Here is a 23,620-nt window from a genome sequence, read left to right on the forward strand (position 1 = left end):
AATAGCAAATATAAATCTAAGAGCAGTAAAAGTCAGAGAGTAAATACAGTCCCATGTTATAAAATTTATATTCCCTCCTAATATCTCCATATTTTATAAAACGGATTCAGATGGAGTCAGCAGGCTGAGAACAAAAAAAGTCATAATAAAGGATAAGTTTGGTATTTCTCAAGTTAAAGTCAGTTTTTCCACTGTTTTACATTAAACACAAATATGCCACAGGAAATTGTGTTCTCAAGTGAAGCATTTTATAGAACTTTTAAATAAATACCGTGTCTGGTTTTACAGTTTTGGATCTAAGGGGCATTAGTGTAAACATGTAAAAACATCTTTTTAAAAAGCCTTAAAATGTGCCATATACACTCACTTTCAAGTGGCAAAGGTTTCAACTTCAGGAAACATGCCTTCTGTGTTTTTAAGATATGTTCATGAGATCATAAATAATACATTTTACCACTGATTCCTTTAACTATTTTTCCTGGGTTGTGAGCACATTCTGCTCAGTGCCAGCATTGTGGTTGGAATTTTCATGCGAAAAAGGAAGGAAAATATCACAAAACCACATAGGTGTCTGAAGCAGATTAGTGTGGTGAAAAAGAGAACTGACTAGTATTACAAATGAAAATGTCACTTTACGAGAAAACTGAACAACGCATAGGTGAGTGGCTTACGTAGGGAATCCTGGTAGTGCTGCTTTGTATAGGGTACTGGTTTTGTGCCTGATCATTGTTCATTTGGAGATTGCACATTAGCCCCTCCAACCTCCCACAAAGTTTACAGGGTGTTTTCACCCACATCCCCTTTTCAGAGTAGTCTGAGTAGCAGTGAGGATGAGTGTTTGCATGGATGGGCATAAAATGGCAACTTATTTGTCTAAATTCTGAGAAAAATCTTACTCTAAGCCAGTGCTCAATAACCTCAAAACCAGGCAGAGATTGCATTTATATTATAGATACTACCTGTAAATGCACAGGCTTATGAATTCAGAAAATTCTAAATATTAATTGTAATGGAAGAACACAAAATAATAATAAAAAAACGAACATGTAGCGGGCAGCACGGTGGCGCAGTGGTAGCGCTGCTGCCTCACAGTTAGGAGACTTGGGTTTGCTTCCTGTGTGGAGTTTGCATGTTCTCCCCGTGTCTGTGTGGGTTTCTTCTGGGTACTCCAGTTTCCTCCCATAGTCCAAAGACATGCAGGTTAGGTGCATTGGCGATCGGAAATTGTCCTTAGTGTGTGCTTGGTGTGTGGGTGTGTGCGAGTGCGCCCTGCGGTGGGCTGGCACCCTGCCCGGGATTTGCTACCTGCCTTGCTCCCTGTGTTGGCTGGAATTGGCTCCAGCAGACCCCCATGACTCTGTAGTTAGGATATAGCAGATTGGATAATGGATGGACAGATGGACAACATGTAGCTTTGCATGCTGAAGAATGCAAATATAAAAGCTTAGCCTACTATTGCATGCAACTAACAAAATTACAAAAATAAGGCTAATGATGCATTGTCAGCTTATTATTTAACAGTAGATAAAGAAAAACAACATTAAGGTTTGATGTGTGATGTAATTTGGTTAAAACCACACATATACAAAGGCAGATGTTAAACCACTGAGCTCACCAATATAAGTGCTGAACCTGACAAATCTTGACAATTTGCACTTTTTGCCAAACTGTAATTTTAAAATTAATATTTTAATAATTTTTATTTAGCAATTTTTGTCAATTTTATGATGTAAAACACTAAAAAACAGACAGACATACATATTATATATTATATATATATATATATATACACATATACAGTATACTGTATATTATATTATACACTAGCAAAATACCCGTGCTTCGCAGCGGAGAAGTAGCGTGTTAAAGAAGTTATGAAAAAGAAAAGGAAAAATTTTAAAAATAACATAACCTGATAGTCAATGTAATTGTTTTGTCACTGTTATGAGTGTTGCTGTCGTCAAGGATTTAATTATCATTATTTCTTTCAATCAGGTTCGTATTTGGAGGATGTGTTGTGTTCCAAGTTACATTCCGTGTTTGTCAACCGTTGTAAAGATAACAGGTTTCACTCATTGAAGTGTTCACTACGCAAATCGCTCGCTACTTGTGAATGTAAGATGTTTAACAGGCATTCCCGGTATTAACTTGTGCTAAACGTACCATGGTGTGACGTAAGGGGAGCTGACTGTAAAAAGGCAAGGAGGCGCGTATTTTGAACAAAAAGGGAGAAGACAGCGAAGGAGCGGAAGAGTGAGAAGGAAAACTGTTTAAATAAAGAGCTAGGAAGGTGAATGGAAAGAAGCAGCCAGTGGTAAAGCAAGGAAGACTTCATATTAAGGTTGGTTCGGTGCACGTAGAAGGTGTAACAATAAGATTGTTAAGCCTTATGATAATGTTCCCACATGGAGGATTAGAGAGACGCACTGGGAGAAGTATAATCTGAACTTCTCTACAGTTTCGTTTATTTTCGGGTTGTAATGTTCATCAAATTTACGTATCATCTGGTCTAGTGGCGGACTGCGCATTTCACACCTAGGCCTTCAGTAGTGCTCCGTCTGAATCAACCCACCCCTCAAAGACTAATTTATGGTTATAAAAAAACATCTTAATATGCAGAAATACAGTATAAAGAGCCGCTGCATCGCAGATAGATAACTCCTGTAGCCACAATAATAAATAAATATTGATTAGACAAACCAGGGGTGAACAAGTTCCTTTCTACTGCAGCTACAGCCTCGACAAACATAAAAAACATCAATAATGACTCATAAACTTGCAATATTATTTAGGAAAATCGCAACATTTTACTCACCAAAAACTTGGATTATTTGTAAAAAAAAATCCATCCTCCTCTCTTTCCTCAAAAACAGTTCAATTACTCTGTCGTACAGATTATCTGTGCGCTTCAGTCCCATCAAAGAGTCCCCTTCTATCACCATTGAAGCTAATGCTGAAAGTCGAACCTGCCCTGTCGTATTTTTGGCAAAAGTTTTAATTCACTTTAGGGCTGAAAATATCCGCTCGACAGAAGCAGTGTACACAGGAATGCTCTCATTCAGATTTTTCTGATGAAAGAAGTCAAGGAGATCAGTGGGAGATTTTCCTGCAAAATCATTCATGGCATACATTACAGTCAGTTCTGTTTTTAGCCGAGACAGATCAAAAACTGCTCCGTGGCTCTTGTGTTAAACTGGAGAAGGCTGCATACGGGAAATTTTTCTTGTATTCACGAAACTTCTGGGGCTCGAGGAGCATGACAAACATCAGGTTTTCATGGTCTTGAAATCTGGTCTGTGTCTGGCAAATAATATTGTCCAGAATCTTGCCATGGTGTTGGCGGTAGTGCGCGCGAGAATCTTGCGCTTGGAGCGCCTGTGGTGCGTTCAGTGGCCTCGTAGAGTTCATCATATCAGCTTTTATCCAATCAATGGGTCTGAATACGGTTGCCGTACACCTGCTAGAGGGCCCGAATGACACCAACTCAAAATCTGACTGGTTGAAGCAATAGTTTAATCGACATTTATTCTGTGTTAGAGGGCCTGCAGAAAGGATTGTGAAGGCCTCTCTGCCTGGCAACAAATGATGGCTGAAATGTGATTGGTTAAATGCTTTAATACGAAAATACATGTCTGGAAGCAGCACAACCATCGGAAAAGCTATGAAAGGAAGCGGAGAGACTATTTGGAATTTTTTAATAAGTATTTATGGACAAAATATAATTAACATCAGTTTGTGATTCAGATATTTTTGTAGGTCAGCAGAGAAGGCCTTGCAGGCCCTGACTGCCCACCACTCAAGCTCATGGTTAAATCATCAGGTCTTACATCACTGCTCAGCGCCTGACATAATTCTCTGTTGCTCTCTCCAATAAGATAACGGAATAATCTGACCTTAGTGTTTTCCTCTGCCTCCGGCATTGCAAGTTTTGTGTATAATGTGAACTCGTCCTTCCATGTTCTCCATGACTTCGCCAGGTCTTTAGCATTGAGGCTTTATACCCTGCGTCTTCTAATTAACCTTGTATCTTGCAAATATCTTGTGCGATCTTGTGATGTCCACGGCTTTATTTAATTTTTGCTCAGACCCGGCACTTAAAGATTTCTCTCGCACTTTCGCTGAGGGAGGGTTTCCGCAGTAGCTGCACTTATGAATATGCTAAGCACAGTTCTTCACCTGCGAATATTTACCTTATATGGGCAGGCACTCAATTACGTGGGAGGCGTGACGATGCGAGACGCAACTCCGCCTCACAAGGTGACCGAGCTGCAGGTTATGGCCGTATATATGTACGTAAGTAGGTTCCAGTTATGACCGTTACGCGTAGAATTTCGAAATGAAACCTGCCTAACTTGTGTAAGTAAGCTGTAAGGAATGAGCCTGCCAAACACGGGAAGTTACAGAATTAGTGATGAGCTTTGCCTTTATATATATATATATATATATATATATTATATATCTATACTAATAAAAGGCAAAGCCCTCACTCACTCACTCATCACTAATTCTCCAACTTCCGCCGGAGGTAGAAGCTGAAAACAACGTGGACACGCAATTCTACAATATATATGCAATCTCAAGACACAGCTGAAATTTGTTCTTTGTAAAAAGTCGTACTTGGGAAGTTATGTAGCTTTTATTTTGTTATTTGCACTTCCCATTTCAGACTAGAGAAACATTGGCATTTCTAAACATTTATAAAAAAACGTTTAACTTAAAAACACAATCTCCCATGGCAAATTGATGAACACCAGATTTGTGAAAAAAACCCAGAAAAATGCAAAACATATCCTTTAAAGAAGAGGCTCAGGATCTACACCCTGGTTTAGACATAAATAGTAACAGTTGCAGACACTTTGTCTCCACAAAACTATAGCTAGTGATCCTTACAAAAGGGAAAATAAGGAATATAATTTAAATAATTTATTACCAGCATTAATAATGTAAAAACAAAGAGATCAATAAACATGAGTAACAGTACCCCACAATTTAAATGTTAAATAGGTATTTTGTTTACACTAATATTTTTCAAATTATAAAATTGTAACTCATTTTACAAAAACTATAGAACAACAATGCAGACCAAGCATCTTCACAAAGTAACAAGAAGTATGTCAAAGAGTGAAGCATGACTGTAAAGTTTCGCACAGAGAAATAATGCAGCAGGAAGGAGACCTTCAGAAAGATCCACTACTTGCTCTTTAAGAAAACATGCATTATATAATTGAGAAGGCAGCTCAAACAATAAGAAGGACCACAGTGATATATACTACCATATTCATGAGTGCTGCTACCTCGTTAATGACAAGCAAGGTGTAAACCTAAACTTTAAATTAAGTTCATAGACAGGCTACGCTGGCGTTAGGCTGCCACTAGTAAAAATGCCCACAAGTAATTATTTACATGAGTTTAATGACAGCACGTGGATTGGTCTAGAGTTTTGATCACTTTGTAACTATGTTAAAATTGTAGGTGAAGGGTGTGCTTATGCAAATTCCAGAGACTGTGTTTGTGGGGATTGACGGTTAAGGCTGGGTGGGGAGTCACGTCATCATCTCCCTCCCATTCATCTCATTTCGTTCTGAGCTGAGCTCAGTTGATGCTAATTTTTTCTTCGAAGCAACTTGTCAGACTGCCACCAAATACTCACAGAAAAATCCACAAGTTAATACACACACTGTCTCTAGAGTTTCTCCGTAATCACTGACATCTTCCAGGCTTTGCTACTTTGTAAAGGTTACATTGACAATCGTGTTATCGTTATTTTTAAAATCTTTCCTTTTCTTAGCACAAGCAATGCATGTGCTCCATAATATTTTAAAAATAATGCATTTAATCACACTTTGCACAGCTTTATACAGACTGAGGGGAAGCATTCAGAAAAAGTTGGGACACCTGCAGGAATTGTTTGCATTGACATTCAAGGTTTGTTTAACTTCAATGGCGGCAGAAAAGCTGTCAGCTGTTAACTCGTACTTGTTCCCTGAAAAAAAGCCTTTCTGTAAAACTGAAAATTAGGTAATTTTTCATTTTTGGTATCCTGGACATTTTTTAACCTCTGTTAATTTACGCTTATCTTTGTGCCATTTCAGGCGATTCATTTTACAAGCAAAGGGAGCTTTGTCAATGCATGATTTCCTGGTACACCGATTACATTGATCAGCGCATCCCGATTCATTTTACCCTCGCACCACCTTAGTTTGAGAAGAAGTATGAAAAATATGAGGTTAACACAGAAAACAGATCACCAATTCAAGCTTTATGAATAATCGATTCGCCATTAATAATTGTTTTGGTAAAGCCATCCTCCTTCCATTTTATAATTTTTCCGCCACTAGCCATGATTAAATGAACGGTAAAAAAGTAAGAGCGAAGTGAGGGTGACTTATTTAGGCAGGAATATATATGACAGCAACACTCATGACAATGTCAATCATGTTACGCTATTATTAAAATGTTTCCTTTTCTTTTCATTACTTCTTTAACACTACTTCTCGCCATGTAGGCGCGGGTATTTTGCTATATATATAATATATGAATTAACTCCAAAGAGCGCCAAGACTTTTGATATCATGAACGTGTGTACAAAAGGGGTCTCCTGCCCAGCAAAAGTCGAGCAGCCAGCGCGCGTGCATAGCTGTGCCGGCCTTTGAGACGCTGACTGCGCTTCTGCCTTAAGTCAAAGTGAGCACTTTTAATTTTTTTCATCCTCCCCCTGCGCTATAGCCCAGACAAGTGCAAACACGGACCCCTTTTCTACACCACGGCAAAATAATATTAAGGCGATTCACACTTTCTTTTGCACGTATACGATTATGAGGTCCTAAGCTCGGATTATGAAGACACGCACACGAGTGGAGGACTGACAGTGCCATCACAGCCGATTAATGGCGGGACGTCTCACCAGTCTACACAAGACCCACCGCGACTGTCCCCAAAAGGCGATCATAACGTCAGTGAACACATCTCTCTATACTATATAAAAGAAAAAGGCAACTTTCCTTTCTTTACACCTTTTTTCCTTTTATGCCAATCCAAAGCCTTTCTCTCTTAACACTGCAGAGGACACAAAAATAATTTTCTTTAATTGCCGGTAAGGCACATTACCAGAGGCACAAATTTGAACGTTCACATAGAAAATGTAATTTCTATACCACAGCCGTCGTGTAGCGCCTTTCACAAGGGATCTACTACCGAGAGATGATCCATATACATTTTAGCTGCTGTTAGTTACTTACCTGTTGTGTTACACAGTCTTTAAAATGTAGTTTACCCGCAACCACTCCAGTAGTGCTCAATGTACCTGTACTTCTTAAAACGTTAATGTTTTACTCTTTAATAACTTATAGACTATATTTTATTATTTTTCCCTTGCACTCAGTGACCAAAGCTATATATATATATATATACACACACACACACACATACATACATACACACATATATATAATTTGTGTGTGTGTATGTATGTATGTGTGTGTATATGTAGATATGAAGATATGCAAGTGTGTATGTATGTATGTATATGACAGCAGCAATCCAAGCTGTGGTAGTTGTGGTACATTTTCTGATGCAGCTAGACGAAAATAGTAGTCACGCTGCCACCAAATACACAAAACAATTACTTTGACAATCATGTTACATTATTTTTAAAATGTTTCCTTTTCTTTTCATAACTTCTTTAACACATGACATCGCTGCGAAGCGCGGGTATTTTGCTATATATATATATATATATATCACAGCGACACTCATAACAGTGACAAAACAATTACATTGACAATCATGTTACGTTATTTTCAAAATGTTTCCTTTTCTTTCTCTTTCCTTCTTTAACACACTACTTCTCCGCTGTCAAGCGCGGGTATTTTGCTATATATATATTATATAATATAATTCTTTTTTTTAGAAATTGTGCTTGGGAAAAATATGTCTGGATAAGTGGCATAGCACCAGCTGTGCAATAAGTAGTTAATCAATCTAAGCAGCACTAACAAAATAAGCTACAACAAATTAAATGCCGGAGTGGGAAAGATTTCCATGGAGAAACCTAGATAATGTAGATTACAGTCAGTCTTATTTTAAAAAGGCTAAAACTCATTAAAATCCATATGTATTTTACTGAAAACAACGTGGACACGCAATTCTACAATATATATGCAATCTCAAGACACAGATCAACATTCAGGAACATTCTTTGCTTAAAAAAAGTCGTACTTGGGAATTTATGTAGCTTTTTATTTTGTTATTTGCACTGACGCCCGCAGATCCCATTTCAGACTAGAGAAACATGTATGGCATTTCTAAACATTTATAAAAAAAAACGTTTAACTTAAAAACACAATCTCCCATGGCAAATTGATGAACACCAGATTTGTGAAAAAAAAAACCCAGAAAAATGCAAAAAACATATCCTTTAAAGAAGAGGCTCATGATCTACACCCTGGTTTGGACATAAATAGTAACAGTTGCAGACACTTTGTCTCCACAAAACTATAGCTAGTGATCCTTACAAAAGGGAAAATAAGGAATATAATTTAAATAATTTATTACCAGCATTAATAATGTAAAAAACAAAGAGATCAATAAACATGAGTAACAGTACCCCACAATTTAAATGTTAAATAGGTATTTCTTTTTACACTAATATTTTTCAAATTATAAAATTGTAACTCATTTTACAAAAACTATAGAACAACAATGCAGACCAAGCATCTTCACAAAGTAACAAGAAGTATGTCAAAGAGATTAAGCAAAAGCATACCTTTAAAGTTTCGGCACAGAGAACATACTCATGCAGCACTGGAAGGAGACCTTCAGAAAGATCCACTACTTGCTCTTCTGTAGCTTTACAGCAGTTGTCAATACATCCAGCCATTCCTTTGAGAATGTCTACCAGCTCCACCTCAGAGGCTGACCACAGTGTATACACAGGCCCACACTCCTTCATTTCTTCTAAGTACTCTAAAGTTCTCAAGAAATAAGAAAAAGAAGATAAAACACAATGTTAATGACATTAAAGGACTAGCCAACTAAACAAAAAACTATATACTATATTAAAACTCAAGAAATAATGTCAAGCTCTTTGTTTTTTATCAAAGGTAGGCTGCCTTATTCTAGTAAAAATGAGAACAACAAGTAATTATTTAGCATGAGTCAAAGACTGACAGCACAGTGTCAATTGGTCTAGTTCCAGTTTTCTTTAATTTCTATCATAATATACTTTATAAAGTATGTGAGTATGTTATGTAGAAACAGCCACTGTATTATTGGGAAGTTCAGTATATATGCTGCAAATAAAGGCAAGCACACATATACATTTTATATATTTCACATTTACAGACTTGGTTAGACTATAGACAAGTTGATGCAACATTTTTTTTTTTTAAAAAAACACACACACACACACACACACACTAACTAAATACATTTATATATAAAATTTTTGTCAGAGTTTCTTATTTCCAGACTTCCTTTGATGGTGTTAGAAAACTGTAATCATTGACATCTTGAATTTCATTGCAATTTTTGTAAGGAAACATCCACAGTTTTATGGTTATAATGATCTGTCTGTCTTCTATTGTTAATTGCCTTTTTCTTGCCAATCTGATAGTAATACACATATAATGCTTCCAATTTTGTAGCAACACACTTTCTTCCAGCACAGCTTTTATACAGACTGAGGGTAAGCATTCAGAAAAAGTTGGGACGCCTGCAGGAATTGTTTGCATTGACATTCAAGGTTTGTTTAACTTCAATGGCGGCAGAAAAGCTGTCAGCTGTTAACTCGTACTTGTTCCCTGAAAAAAAGCCTTTCTGTAAAACTGAAAATTAGGTAATTTTTTTATTTTTTGGTATCCTGGACATTTTTTTTTAATAATATTTGAATAATAATTTATATAAATGCCTTGACAGCTGGATGTCAGCATTCTCATTATCTGACTTGAAAATGCTGGAGCCACATTAGCACAGGAGCACCATCTTTGGAAATAGCACAGAATGACTGAAAAGTTCTGCACCATATTCTGTTGCCATTTTCTTTATTAGCAATGCTGTTAATAAGTGGTAATCTGAGGGAAACCCCACATATTCATATGCACAGTATACATAAAACACACACACACTTACATACATACATACATACATACACACAGTACATATGGCAACTTCAGTGAACATATACTGCATTCCTGTTGAAGAAAAACAGAACGTATCCTTGTGTGTTTTATTATATCTGTGTGAATTTGTGAGCTTATTTTGGTTGTGTCCATTCTGTATTTATTGTTTCCTGTACAGTTACAAATGGAATGATAAGATACAGTAATGATGATTAATACTTTTAAACTTTCGATCTCAATACAAACGTTCCTCTTTCGATATATGTGTGCCAAAGACTTTCAATCTGTTTAACTAATTCGGAACAGTTAGATATACAAAAGACCTATGAGTGTTAGGGAATATATCAAACTACTGTGCTTCTTAACTCTGTTATGCAAATTAAAGTAACTAACAAGGAGGACTAATATCATTGCATGATATCTTTGCCGACAGATGGCAGCACATGGCCAGAAGCTCAGCAGAGGAGCTTGGAGTTGGATGATCAATGTATTACTATAGACAGGGAGGAGGTAGAAAAATGTTTTCCTTTCCAGTGACCATTCAGCAGCCTGTTCTCATAAACATACAGTACTTCATTTAATCTCTACAGTATATATAATATATATTTTGTCATAAAGAAGACTTGTAAATAATAATGCAAACACTTTTCTCTTTATGGCTGAAACAACAAAACACAAAATATCAAACATGAATATCAAAATATGAATACTGCAAAAAGTTGCAGATGGAGTATGAGACTGGTGATAATTAATCTTCTAAGCCACTCCCCAAATATCAGATGTTTAATCAGGTGTACAGTACACTGACTGTATTCTATTAACCCTTCGAAAACGTGCACATGGACTACAGTCACCCTATTGCTATATGTCAAGTACCTGAAGTCAGGTAGTCATTGTAAACTGCCACCAACTTTTATTAGGTCATAAAAAACAATAGTCTCAGAAAATGCAAGTAAATAACATAAAAGCATTGATCAAGACACTTTTGCTATGCTTTCAATAATTGTAGAGAGGGGCATCAGCAAAACATGATATGAATGATAATTTCCAGGCAGCTAATGTTTTAGACTGATGAGCCCCTGGTGTTTAAGATCTTGTTTTGATCTCGAGGTCACAGAGGATTAAATTGTACATTGGTTACGACTACTTTTTGTGGACATTGTGAATCTGTAAGCTTAAAGCTCAAATGCAGTTTCATCACTCACTTTAAAATATTCTTCTCATCCTCAAGACATTTTGCACACCCAAACTTCTTTTGTTCTGCTCCTTCACTCATCAATTTGCTCCCTCTTATCTGCACTGACAAGGAATACAGTGCCTACAATTTGATGTTGTCATTATAACTGTCACTCATAAAATTACTTCTCTGCTCTATAATGATTTCAAATTTATTATTTAAATTGTGCTGTCATAGTGTTCAATCAAGTTAAAGGGTGCTGTAAAATTTTTACATTTTTTTGGCTAATCTAATTTTTAAACTATTGAAATCAACATGATATTCGATGAATAGGTTTGTGCAGAATGACATTTTGAAATGTACAGTAACCACTATACAATAATAAGAGTCAAAATTTAATTTTGGTCATCTGACTGATGATATGAATTATTTCTGCTGTTTAAAAAAAAAACACATAAATGAGCAGACAGAATTTTATTTTAGGTTCATATTCTTTGCTCGGTCAAGTAGATAGACAGCAGAACATTTTTCCAGCATCATTACAATGACTGAAAATCTAAGAGAAGTTTATTTTTTTCAGTATTAAAGGCAACACTAACTGACCAACTCATTATTTAGTTTAAAAGCTGAAATTTGACAGGAGGGCACATCTAGGTAAGTAGGGATCTGTTAAGTGACATTTCGATATATCAATATTTAGGGGTAAAAGTTCAACTACAATAGAAAAGTAAATAACCCAAATTTAAAAAAGCACTTTGATTGAATAGATTGAAATTTTGTGAAGTTATAGAAAAAAAGAAAATTAGCGGATGTGTGTTTTTTTTATTTGTTGATACTTATTAATGTTTTGCTAATGTATATGTTCTGCATCGTGCTTAGAGGAGGTTTTATGGAAATAAAGAAGCAGAAGTTATTGAGAGGCCAAGCCAAAAGTAGTACTAGCCAACAGGGTAGATAGACAACTGAAGAAGAGAAGGTGTCTTGGACAGGAAAAGGAGACATGTTCATGTTTGCCATATAATCAGGTGTGAAGTGGAAGAAGAAACTTTAGCAACACTCAATGAGATGCAAAGCTCAATGGTTAGCAAGCATGCGATAAAGCTCCTGTGAAGGTGCAGGCTGGGTGTAGGGGTGTTGCTTCGCTAGAAGAATAAAGGGAAGGGAGAGAGAAGAAGAGGCAGAAGTGGTGTCCTCCAACCCAAGACAAGCTAGGACGAGTGGCATGAGTGTAAATTTAACAGATCTCCCATGAGCTACTCCATTATAACATACATTTGGCTCTACTGACTTTGAATGGGGACCTGCCCTCCACTCTACCCTCCACATGCACGTCTTATTACTTTGAGCATGTCTGCCCCACGCCACTGCTTTCCAAAATTCTTTATATATAGATTCACATTTGCAAACTTTAAAGGGGGACAACATATAACTGATGAAAAACCCGAAAAGAAATACCTGAATGAATGAAATAAATAAACAACATTATTCCTACTGATGACCAGTTTTAGAAGAACATACTTTCCTATAATATTGTTTTGCAAAGACCATCAACAAAAGCCAGGAGACTAGGAAAAGCAGAAATTGGTCTATGGCAGGAATGTTTTACTCATGGGCAATTGTACATAGCATGTTCAATGGTAAGCAGCACCAATGACCGAACAATGTTATTATTACATATTATTCAATTGACCCCTTAATCAGGAGTAGACAGGCAGGTGAACTGACTAGTTCGAGGTCACACAGTGTGAGAACCAAGATTTGAACCCACAAACTCAGGGTTTGAAGGCCTAGGTCCAAAACCACTACATCACATTGCCTGCCAAAAATATCAGCCTTTGTTTTTTTTTATAAATGAAACAAAAATATTGCATTCTGAAAAGTAATTAGTTACATAGTACTTCTGATACATCCGATTAACCAACACCACTATAACTGGCACCCGCTATCTTATAAAATATCCCATGTGAAGCCGTGTAACACAGATAGTCTAATTATATGGTGCAGGTAGATGGAGCCTATCACAGCAAAACTGAGCACAGGGATACGCCTTATATAATACAACATGCACCTTGGTATTGGGTTTGCAGCATATGTTTAATACGTCTTTGGGTACGAAACAGCAGTTGTATCTAATGACAATTTGCGTGTTTTTAGCACATGTTTGATTGTTTCATTCACAGTTTATTTTTAATGAGAAGCAGCAGCATCAAACCCAGACTCCTGGAGTTGAGTGGCAATAGCACTGATCACTCAGCCACCATGTCCCTGCACGTTAGGATTTAAATAAATAATAGTACAGCTGCAGCATAAGTACAATGACTTTTCAGAGCTCTAAGTCTAATGGACATATCCTGGATAACCTTGATGCTTCAGGTCAAAATCCACAAGTAACATGTCTACCAAAATTTACTATAGCAGGGTGTCTTACAGGCAATTCACCACCACTTTTAGCTTCACTGACAGATGCTTAGGATCAAATAGTGAGTTTGTGATTTGGATTCAACCGCTTTCTAGCTTATGGTAAGTCATCCAATTAAAAGCAATATTACCAGATAAGCAGGACATTTCCCAGAGAAAGAAGAAAAGTGCTAAGCAGAAAGCAACATAACACATATAAAGAAGGTATCTTTATACACTGATGCATCTAAAACCAGATGGCACAATGTGTGGTAAAGAAATGATACAAAGATGTGACATTCAAGAAAGGTTTGTGACATAATCCAGTGCTGGATGGAAGGGCTGTGCCCTCACACAGCCACATAAAGGATAGAATGTGTTCAAAAAATGTAATAGATAGACTGAAATATTATGAGAAGAAAAACATTTTAGAGGGGATGTGCTTCAAGAAATGTGCTCATGCTTTATGCAATAGTGAAACATGCTCTAGGAACAAAAGCATATTCTCATATTTTGTATAGTGAGATGCTAACTTTCAAATACAAGAGAAAATGAAGACTTTTTACCCTTTTGTTCTTTGATAATCCTCTGTGTGATTTTATCCATCATTCCAATTTTCTGACCAAAGGATTCTACGTAGTCATTCATTGTAACAAATTCTTCAGGGCGTTGTTTAATGCCTCTAACAGAAGCAGCAACGGCTTTCACAGTTTCCCCCATTTTACTTAGTAAACCAGGGCCCTGTTTTTTATGAGAAGTGAGCTCCTATCATAAGAAAAGAAGAAAATATAATAAAATAGTGCTGAAAACACTTGCAAATGTATGTTTCTTCTGCTCAGTAAAATGTAAAGAAATCATTAATTTCAAGTTTAGGTTCAAGGTAACATTTATTGTGTACAGAGTACAATGAAACTTTTACTTGCATACCTCCTCAGTATAGTGACAAAGTAACAATACCAAGAAAAAGAAACATGCACATTCAAAAAACAATCAGTCAATCAAATAGCATATCTAGAGTGTAACATACTGTATGACATATACACTATTTATTATTATTATTTATTGCTCAGAAATCTTGCATGTGACAGCTATTTTAGCCTTGCTTTCAGACGTTCTGCATATTTATCACTTTGTTATAAGTTCACAGGTCAATTTCTAATATCTACTACCACCCTGTTATTTACATAATGGACACTTGCTTGTAATTTTATTATCTTGGATAGCATCATACCATTTAAAAATGTTTCTTTGTTCTCCTTCTTTTACACACTGTCGTGAGCGTGAGCCTGGTGAGTGTCTAACAGAGACTAATTTTATGGTTTCTTGTAGAAGATAAAGAATGTAGCACAGACTCTAACCCAAGTTTTGCTTCCATTCTCAAAACAGATGCTTTCTAACCTTAAAACAATGGACAACACTTCTGGTGGATCTGGCATAAAGGAAGATCCAGACAGGAAATCATCTTTAACCTGAACACAATGCTCTACTGTGCACTTTGGCTGGATGTCCAGCAGTGATCCTTCCTGATATTTACACATATTTGTTATTAAACAAGGACCCTCAGCCAGGTCCCACACTCTTAAGTCTGTTTTTTATCTACTACACCATCAATCTAATTTACACACTTATTTAAAACAACTTAATCTGTACCTATTCTGGAATCATTTCATTCAGTCTGGAAAGAGGTAGGAGTCTAACGTGTATGTCTTTCTGCTATTGTATAATGAATACTCCAACCATTAATTTTTCTAAACTTACCTATCGCAGTTCAGGGTTCCGAGAAGCTGGAATCTACACAGGAAGCACTGAGCACAGGACAGTAAGGAGCTATGATGGAGCCTTAACCTGTCACACTGCATACTCATGGACACATAAAAATTAACTCGGTCAGTTTTGAATTACTGCCATTGCCTTTGGGATGTAGGAATAAAAACAGAGCAACGTGGAAAAACAAAAAACACACAGAGGTGCTAAAGATATAGAAACTACATATGGACCTAGGTCACACACAGATTTAATTGTTAACTTGTAAACCACCAGTATAACTCATCTATTCAGCCATTGTCTAACCTGCCTACTTACTTCTGGGTCACAGGGATTCACAGCCGATCCTAGCATCATTAGGAGAAAGGCAGAAAGCAGCAATGAATGGGGCACCTGTTCACTGTAAGGCACAGTCACTCACACTCACAACCATTTACATAAAGTCAATTAACCTCACATAAAGGAATTTGAAACATGAGAGAAAAACACCAACAAGACCAGGTAGAAAGTGCAGACTCCACACACACTGGGTGTGGGATTCCAATGCAGAATGGTAGACAGACCACTGACCACAGTTTCACAGCTAGACATATAATTAATGTACATTAAAAATTATACTGTTCAGCAGGATATCAAAAAAAAAATTAAAAGAATGTCAGAATTCACACAAATTACTCTGAACGTGGAATTCACTAGGACAGCACAGCAGCGGGCGGAATCTGTGAACCCACACTCCTTTTCCAGGCAACATGTTTACTTAGCTTATAATGACAAACCACCCACAGCCATCAGTTTACTTAAAGCTGCTAACTACTCCTCACAAATGAGAGAAGAATTTAGGATATTCATTTATTCTGCATTTCCAGTACTTGAAGTAAACCCAATATGATCCAAAGCAAGCAGGTCTTAGGCAGGCAATTTAATCCTTCCACACTGGCTCTTAGGGGACAAAGATAACACTGATGCAGACAAAAAGTAATTACGTATCATCTAATGTGTTCAGTTTAAAAATTAATACTATTGTTTTGTCAGTATTACATTGTTGATTCACATATTAACATGTAACCAGTAACAGCACTGCAGTTTTCAGTGACACCACTTAAAGCAGTGTGCTTTATGGAAAGTATGGAGCTGCACTTCACACACTTACCCAGGCCTGAGCTGTAAGGAACACTTTAAAATCCTCATTTGAAGACAATATGGGGTGATCTGCAATTCGGTTTAAAAATTTATGGAGTGCTTTTCTGCGTGTCTCAATAAAGTCATCATTAAATCTCTCCACCATTCCCTTCATTATAAACTTTTCTGGCAAAGGCTAGAATTAAATTACAAAAGAAGAGTTAACCAAATAATCCATGTGGTACTTCATTAATTTAAACTATTAAGCATACACTGAATGGTCTCTGCACAAAAAAAATATCTAAGCAATAAGACAGCAGTAACGCTGAAACAATTCTTTAAAAAAATATTAGGAGATGCTTTATTGTTAATTTACAGTTAAAGACAGTGCCAACAAGAACCTTCACTAAAATAAAGTACACATTTAAATATATATAACAGGATGAAACGTATAATGCTCAGTCTAACAAATTCAAAATCATCCGTACATGAATAATTAAAGTAGGATGGGCCTCTTCCAGTTTTCCTTTCAGCCAAAGGAAATCTTGATACCGTCTACGCACTTCATATTCACTGGAGTCAAATTCACTGCGGGTGGTCTGGAACAAAAAACATTAACAGTCCCGATGAAAAGAAATGCAATTTGTTTTAAAATGCATCATAGAATTTTCATTAGTTAAAAAAATGCAAGGCAGCAAAAAGCAGAGGTCTGTTATGTTTCTTGTGTCCTCACATGATTTTTCTATAATACAGATTTTAATTTTAATATTACATAAGTACATAATTTAAAATGAAATTATATTGGTTTATTTCTGCGTACATTAAAGTTTTACTATGTCTGACATATATGTGGCAGCAGTTGGTGGAGCTGCTGTCTAACAGATCCAATGTCTTTGCACATCAGTGTGTGCTCTCTTCAGGTGGTAAAGTTTCCTTCCCACACTGACTGATAAGGCACGTGTGTTAGGTTAACTGCTGATTCTCTGTGTGTGGGTGTGTGAGTGGGCACTGAGAATGACTGCTGTCCTGTCCAGGGCAGTTCCAGTTATTCACCTGTTCTCTTCAAAGACACATGTGCCTTGGTGTATTAACACTATGTAAGTGAGTACATGCAGCTCTTCTCACTGATGAAGATGCTCTACAGTACAACTAAGTTTAACAAGGTAATCTTTGAGAAAAGACCATTCTGAAAGAACGTGTAAGAATGAATGCACAGGCTGGAGAAACTTTAACAGAACCAATCCAAGCGGTGCGCCAATAAATAACAGAGAAAAATATGCCCTCGGTTTCAGCATTAGCCATTAGAATTTTGTTTAGAGAAACAATTTTCTGATTCCTCTCTTTTTCTTTTCTTTTTTTTAATCTGGGGTGAGTCAGCTAAGCATGTTTGAGTCCACTGAAGCTGAATGCAATCCCCTAGGTCCTGTTATGTCAGCACAAACTCCTAACAGATAGTCATCTATGTTTTTCCAGTCATGACTGACTGTTTCAGCCACCCAAGCTGATTGTCTGTGCTGTTACTTAGATTTGCTGAGTAGAAACTGGCAGCTCATGGGTTCCTTTAGGTTTTATCTCTTTAAACCCAGACATTACATCTGCTGGTTACAGACAATAGATCTTCCTTGTTAACCAAGACATAGACAAATGTGTCCTGCTACACTTACTGAACAAATAATTAGGAACACTATACGAATACTGGGTAGGGCCACCTTGTGCTTTTAAAACAGCCTCAATTCTGCGTGGCATGGATTCCATGAATTGGTAGAAACTTTCCTTTGAGATTCTGGTCCAGGTTAACATGATTGCATCACACACAATTTCTGCAGACTTGTCAGCTGCACACTCATGCTTCAAATGTCTTGTGCTATCACATCACAATGGTGTACTATTAGATTCAGAATTGGTGACTGCGAAGGGCACTGAAGAATATTGTTGTGCTCATGAAACCAGCTGGAGAAGACTTTGTTGTGACATGGTGCATTATCATGCTGGAAGTAGCTACTACAAGAAAGGTAAATTGTGGCCATAAAGAGATGCACATGGTCAGCGGCAATATTCAGATAAGCCATAATATGAAAGTAATGATTGATTGGTATTAATGGGCTCAAAGGGCACCAAGAAAATATTCCCCATACCATTGCACCACTACCAGCCTGGACTGGTTGGGTGACACAAGGCAGGTTGGGTGCTTAAATTCACGCTGTGGGTGCCAAATTCTGACTCTGTTATTTGTGTGCGTCAGCAGAAATCAAGATTCATAAGACCAGGCCACATTTTTCCAGTCTGCAGCTGCTCAGTTTTTGGTAAGCCTGCGCCCACTGCAACCTCAGCTTTTACTTTTTTGGCTGATAGGAGTGGAACCCGATGTGTTCTTCTGCTGTTGAAGCCCAACTGCCTTAAGACTCAACGTGTTGTGCATTTTCAGATGCTTTGCTACTCAACACAGTTGAAAAGAGTGGTTATCCGAGTTACCATAGACTTTCTGTCAGCTCAAACCAGTCTGGCCATTCTCCTCTAACCTCTCTCATTAGCAAGGCATTTGCATCTGCAGAGCTGCAGCTCACTGGATGTTTTTTTGCACCATTCTAAGGAAGCTCTATAGACTGTTGTGTTTGAAAATCCCAAGAGATCAACAGTCACAGAAAAAGTCAAACAATCATACCACGGTTGAAATCACCGAGATCAAACTTCTCCCCCATTCTGATGTTTGATGTGAACATTAACTTAAGCTCCTGACCTGCATCTGCATGACTTATTGCACTACACTCCTGTCACATGATTAGATAACTCCATGACTAATCAGGTGTATAGGTGTTTATAATAATTTGTGCAGAAAGTGTAGATTATTTATTCATGTTATACAACTTTGTTCAAAAACAAAAACATTTGGATATGGTGGAAATGTGTAAACTCCATGCAAGTCAAACTAAGACACATCTGCTCTGAGCCGGCCATGTTAAAGTACCAATGGTGGTGATATAAAACAGTAACGTCTGGCATCTAACACCCCTGTTGTTGTTGATTTTTTTTTTTTGGTTTAACATTTTGCCCACTTTCAAATTCTACAAGGATTCATGCTAACGATATGCATCATCGTTGGTTAAAGGGTTGGTCTAAAGTTACATGCTACCTACTGATGCAGATGTATCACATAATAAGAGGGCCTAATGCTTAAAGAAAGGTATAAATGAAAAGTGATCATCTAACATAATATATTTTAAAAAAATCACCTCATCATCTCATAAGATTGCAACTACAGAAATTACCTTACCTTTGTTATAATTCGATACGTAATAAAAGTTTCTATGGCTGTCACATGACTTTCAGGGTCATCAACAGTGATAAAAAAATCTTTTGAGTCATGGTCTTCCTCAAATCTGTACTGATTGATCATGGATCCTGGAGATGTTGGTAGAGATGTGTTAATGGAGCTTGCATCAGTAAAGGTGGCATCCTAATAAGGAAACAAAAATAACATAATTCATCTTTAACATTTGGAACCCTCTACTGTTTTCATTATAAATGATCAGAATATGTTAGAAACCTGAATCAAGTATTATACCTACTGTATTTTTTAACAGCCTGTGTCTTGGACCGGACCTCTGACCCAGGACTTCGAACATTATCCGTCCATACATTCATCCACTTACTACAGTGACTGTACTGTATGTACATTGTAAATGTTAATTTTGCCTCAGATAACCCCATTTAAAGTCTAAGGGTACAGCATATCCCAGTCTATCAAAAACTCGCAACCCACGTGAACTTCAGAAGAGGTCATCCACCTGAAGCTAAGCATGATCAGGCCCAGCCAGTACTTTGATGGACGACCATCTAGGAATCCCCGAGGTCTGAATGTGGATCCTAACGCCCCAATGAAATGTAAAAATGGGACTACCCATCAGATGAGACATAAAAATTGAAGTCATGACTTTCTGTTGTCAAAAAAATCCATGAGTATCCTTTGTAAAAAGTAGGCTGTATGTCCAGGCTAAACTGCCCACCTCGGCCTAGTCATTCTGGCCCTCTAATCATCCCATCTCTAATTGGCTAACTATCTCTCACCCCTTCACCACCTAACATTTAATGTGTGGTGAGCGTACTGGGGCAAAATGGCTGCTGCCGCATTATACAGGTGATGCTGCACATTAGTGGTGACTGAAGTTTCTCCCCACTCACTATGTAAAGCGCTTTGAGTAGTTGGAAAAGTGCTATATGTAAAGAATGATTATTATTAAAGCAGCCACTGCATCACTGTATATATGTATTTTTCTTTTCTTTTCTTTTTACCAAGCATTCTAGACTACAGTGAAATGGTGGATCATTGATTTCTTTGTGAATGACCAGGATGGATTTCCAGGTTATATCAGATGGCCTATCACTCTACCAGCTAGGGCTGCAACGATTAGTTGATGTAATCGACGACGTTGACTACAAAAAATTATCAACGCAGAATTTTTATTGTCAACGTGTCATAAACAGAACCACCAATAGAGGCTCCAGTCACAAAGAACCATATTAGTTTTTGTAACTGCAATGCACTACACAAACGTCTAGGGGCAGTATCGTTTGTTATTGTTTACCAAGACTGCACACAGTCCTACCAACGAAGAAGAACGTCTGAGGAGAAGAAGAATGTAGAGGAAAATAAACGTGGTTGCAATGGCTGAGACAGAAACTTTCTAAAGTGTGCAAGCACTTCACCGAAACAAAAGTTGAATGTAGATTATGTAAAGCGGAGCTTTCTTTTCACGGCAGCACCATCGCGATGCATGAGCATCTGAAATGAAAGCAACCTGGAGATGTGATGCCACCGTCTCTTGAGAATTTATGCTGGCGCTGTTAGCTAGTTAGTTAGGGTCAGATCAGGAGGGGAGGGACAGCGTGAATGAGACTGAGAAAATAAAAGTAAAAAAAGATAACTTTAAAGTAACAAATTTACACCCGATCTGTTCGTTTTCAAATAACATTGCATTAGTGCAATGATGTTTTCTGATTGGTACTATTCAGGTCATACAATGATTTCTTCAAAATGTCACATATATTTGTCTCTACCCCCAACGGTGCTTCGCACAAACACCATAACACGTGAGCTAATTCAGTGCTGCAGCAACACGCAGATGGCCAGTTGCTTGTGCTATAACAAGTTGACCTGCCGGCGATCAAAGCACATGTACTATGCAAGGCATGTACGGGGTCCAATGAGAAAAGAAGAGCGTTCATGGTACATTCTTTCCCCTGCACGTCCTGGAGTCCTGTGCAGACTGGGAAAAATCGGGGGGAAAAAAAAAATGCGGTCATTGATTACAACCGCAAGAAGGTACGCGAATGAATATGAATAATGTTGCATCCGTGCCACAGTGCTTTCCGAAATGTACTATAAGGTCATAAAATGAATAACTCCAAATATCATACATACCTATATCTGTTTTGTGTCAGTGTGGCTTTGACGTCACGGGCCTTCAGGTGCATACTAATTCAGCATAAGCAGGAACACTCAATAAAATTGAATAATAAAAAAATCAAGTGTCAATGAGATACGAATAAGGCAGATTTGCCAGTGTTTGTGTGTCAGCTTTTATCCATCCAGATCAGAGAATTTCCAGTTCAATTGTCTCAAAACACCACTCACATCTACAGTTATTCCCAGTTTCAAATAAAAAGTAACAGCGTCAGGTCCCTGGGGGGGTGGTAGTATGTATCGTGATTGTGACTGAGAGAATAAAAGTGGAAAAAAAAACCCAGTAACTTTTACAAGTAATGTACATTTAATACAATGGCTGCTACAGACGCAAATCAAATGTATGTGTTTATTGTATAATATTAACAATAAGAGCAACTCACTATTCAAAACGGTAAATATACGAGGCACTCAGGATTAAACCAGGGGACTCTTGATTATAAGTCAGCAGGTCCTACCGCTGCACCACGGAAGCTATTGTATCATCCTAGAACCTTTTGTGAAAGTGTTTATTTGATCTTTGCACTTCAGGCTTTACATATTATATAGTTTATGTCTACATTTTGTCATTTATTACTAAAATATGAACAACATTTCAGTTTTAACAATATATTTTTTGGTAAGTAAAATGCACTTTTTGTGTTTAAAGGCTACGTGCACTTTAGTTTGTATTGTTTAATGTATTTCTTTTTTATTGTGATGGTGACACTAATATTAAAACATCTGATTATTTTCAAATTCATATGTTTCACTGGTTATTTTAATTTGATTATTATTAATTATAATTGTGTTAATGCAGAGACATCAGGGTGACATTCACAGGTTGACAGACGTGAGCAGATGAGGTAAGCCATGCACTGGAGCCCAGAACAGGATGTGCAACCACAGGTCGCAGGCATCAAAATAGTCAGGCATGAAATAATCGTGACTAATCTAAAAATAAACTGAACGATTAGTTGACTAACAAAATAATCATTAGTTGCAGCCCTACTACCAGCCTAAGACACACTGTTATTTCAATAGATGAGAACATGGTAAATGAAAAGGCATTGTTCTCTTACCATCATTACACAAAGTGGGCAACACTGTTCATCACAAACTCTGTCACAGCACATCATTACACTAAATTTTATTAGGACGTTGACACATAAGCTCAGAACAAGAAAAGTCAAAGATTGAGAAAAGGCAAGCCTATTATCATCATTAGTAACAGAACTTTTCAAACTGAGATCCACGACCTGGAATGAAGAGATCACTACAGCTGTAGCTCCATACATGAAAGTTTGCCTGTCCACATTTAACAGACAAACCACCACACAGAAATGTGCCACCTGACAGCACAGGGTTTAAGACCCCACTTGATACCAACCACAAAACCACAGTGGAATTGAAGACCACAAGTGGTCACTGGAATTGGTCACTGGGAAGAGTCTCAAAGGAGGAAAGTTGCATCAACCTGGGGATGACTTCAGTACCCAGTCAGCAGCAATATGTGTTGGCATTCCATTTGTTCAAATGAGTAGTTTCAATGCCTGCTGCAAGGAAGCCTAAAAAAGGCAAGCCCACCACCGTTGCATGATCCCC

At 37.4% G+C, this 23,620-nt stretch overlaps 1 protein-coding gene across 2 annotated transcripts in view; it reads right to left on the minus strand.

Moving 5' to 3' along the window:
• The window catches only part of snx7 (sorting nexin 7), a 156,756-nt gene that overhangs the window by 122,138 nt on the left and 10,998 nt on the right, over positions 1–23,620 (minus strand). For both annotated transcript variants that reach the window (XM_039734726.1, XM_039734725.1), the window contains exons 2-6: positions 19,847–20,029; positions 17,064–17,174; positions 16,607–16,771; positions 14,259–14,457; positions 8,765–8,964 (exon numbers count right to left, since the gene is read on the minus strand). In XM_039734726.1, coding sequence (XP_039590660.1) covers positions 8,765–8,964; positions 14,259–14,457; positions 16,607–16,771; positions 17,064–17,174; positions 19,847–20,029 — 858 coding nt within the window. The remainder of the gene's footprint in view (positions 1–8,764; positions 8,965–14,258; positions 14,458–16,606; positions 16,772–17,063; positions 17,175–19,846; positions 20,030–23,620) is intronic.

Source organism: Polypterus senegalus, chromosome 14 (assembly GCF_016835505.1).
Source record: "Polypterus senegalus isolate Bchr_013 chromosome 14, ASM1683550v1, whole genome shotgun sequence".
NCBI lineage: Eukaryota > Metazoa > Chordata > Cladistia > Polypteriformes > Polypteridae > Polypterus > Polypterus senegalus.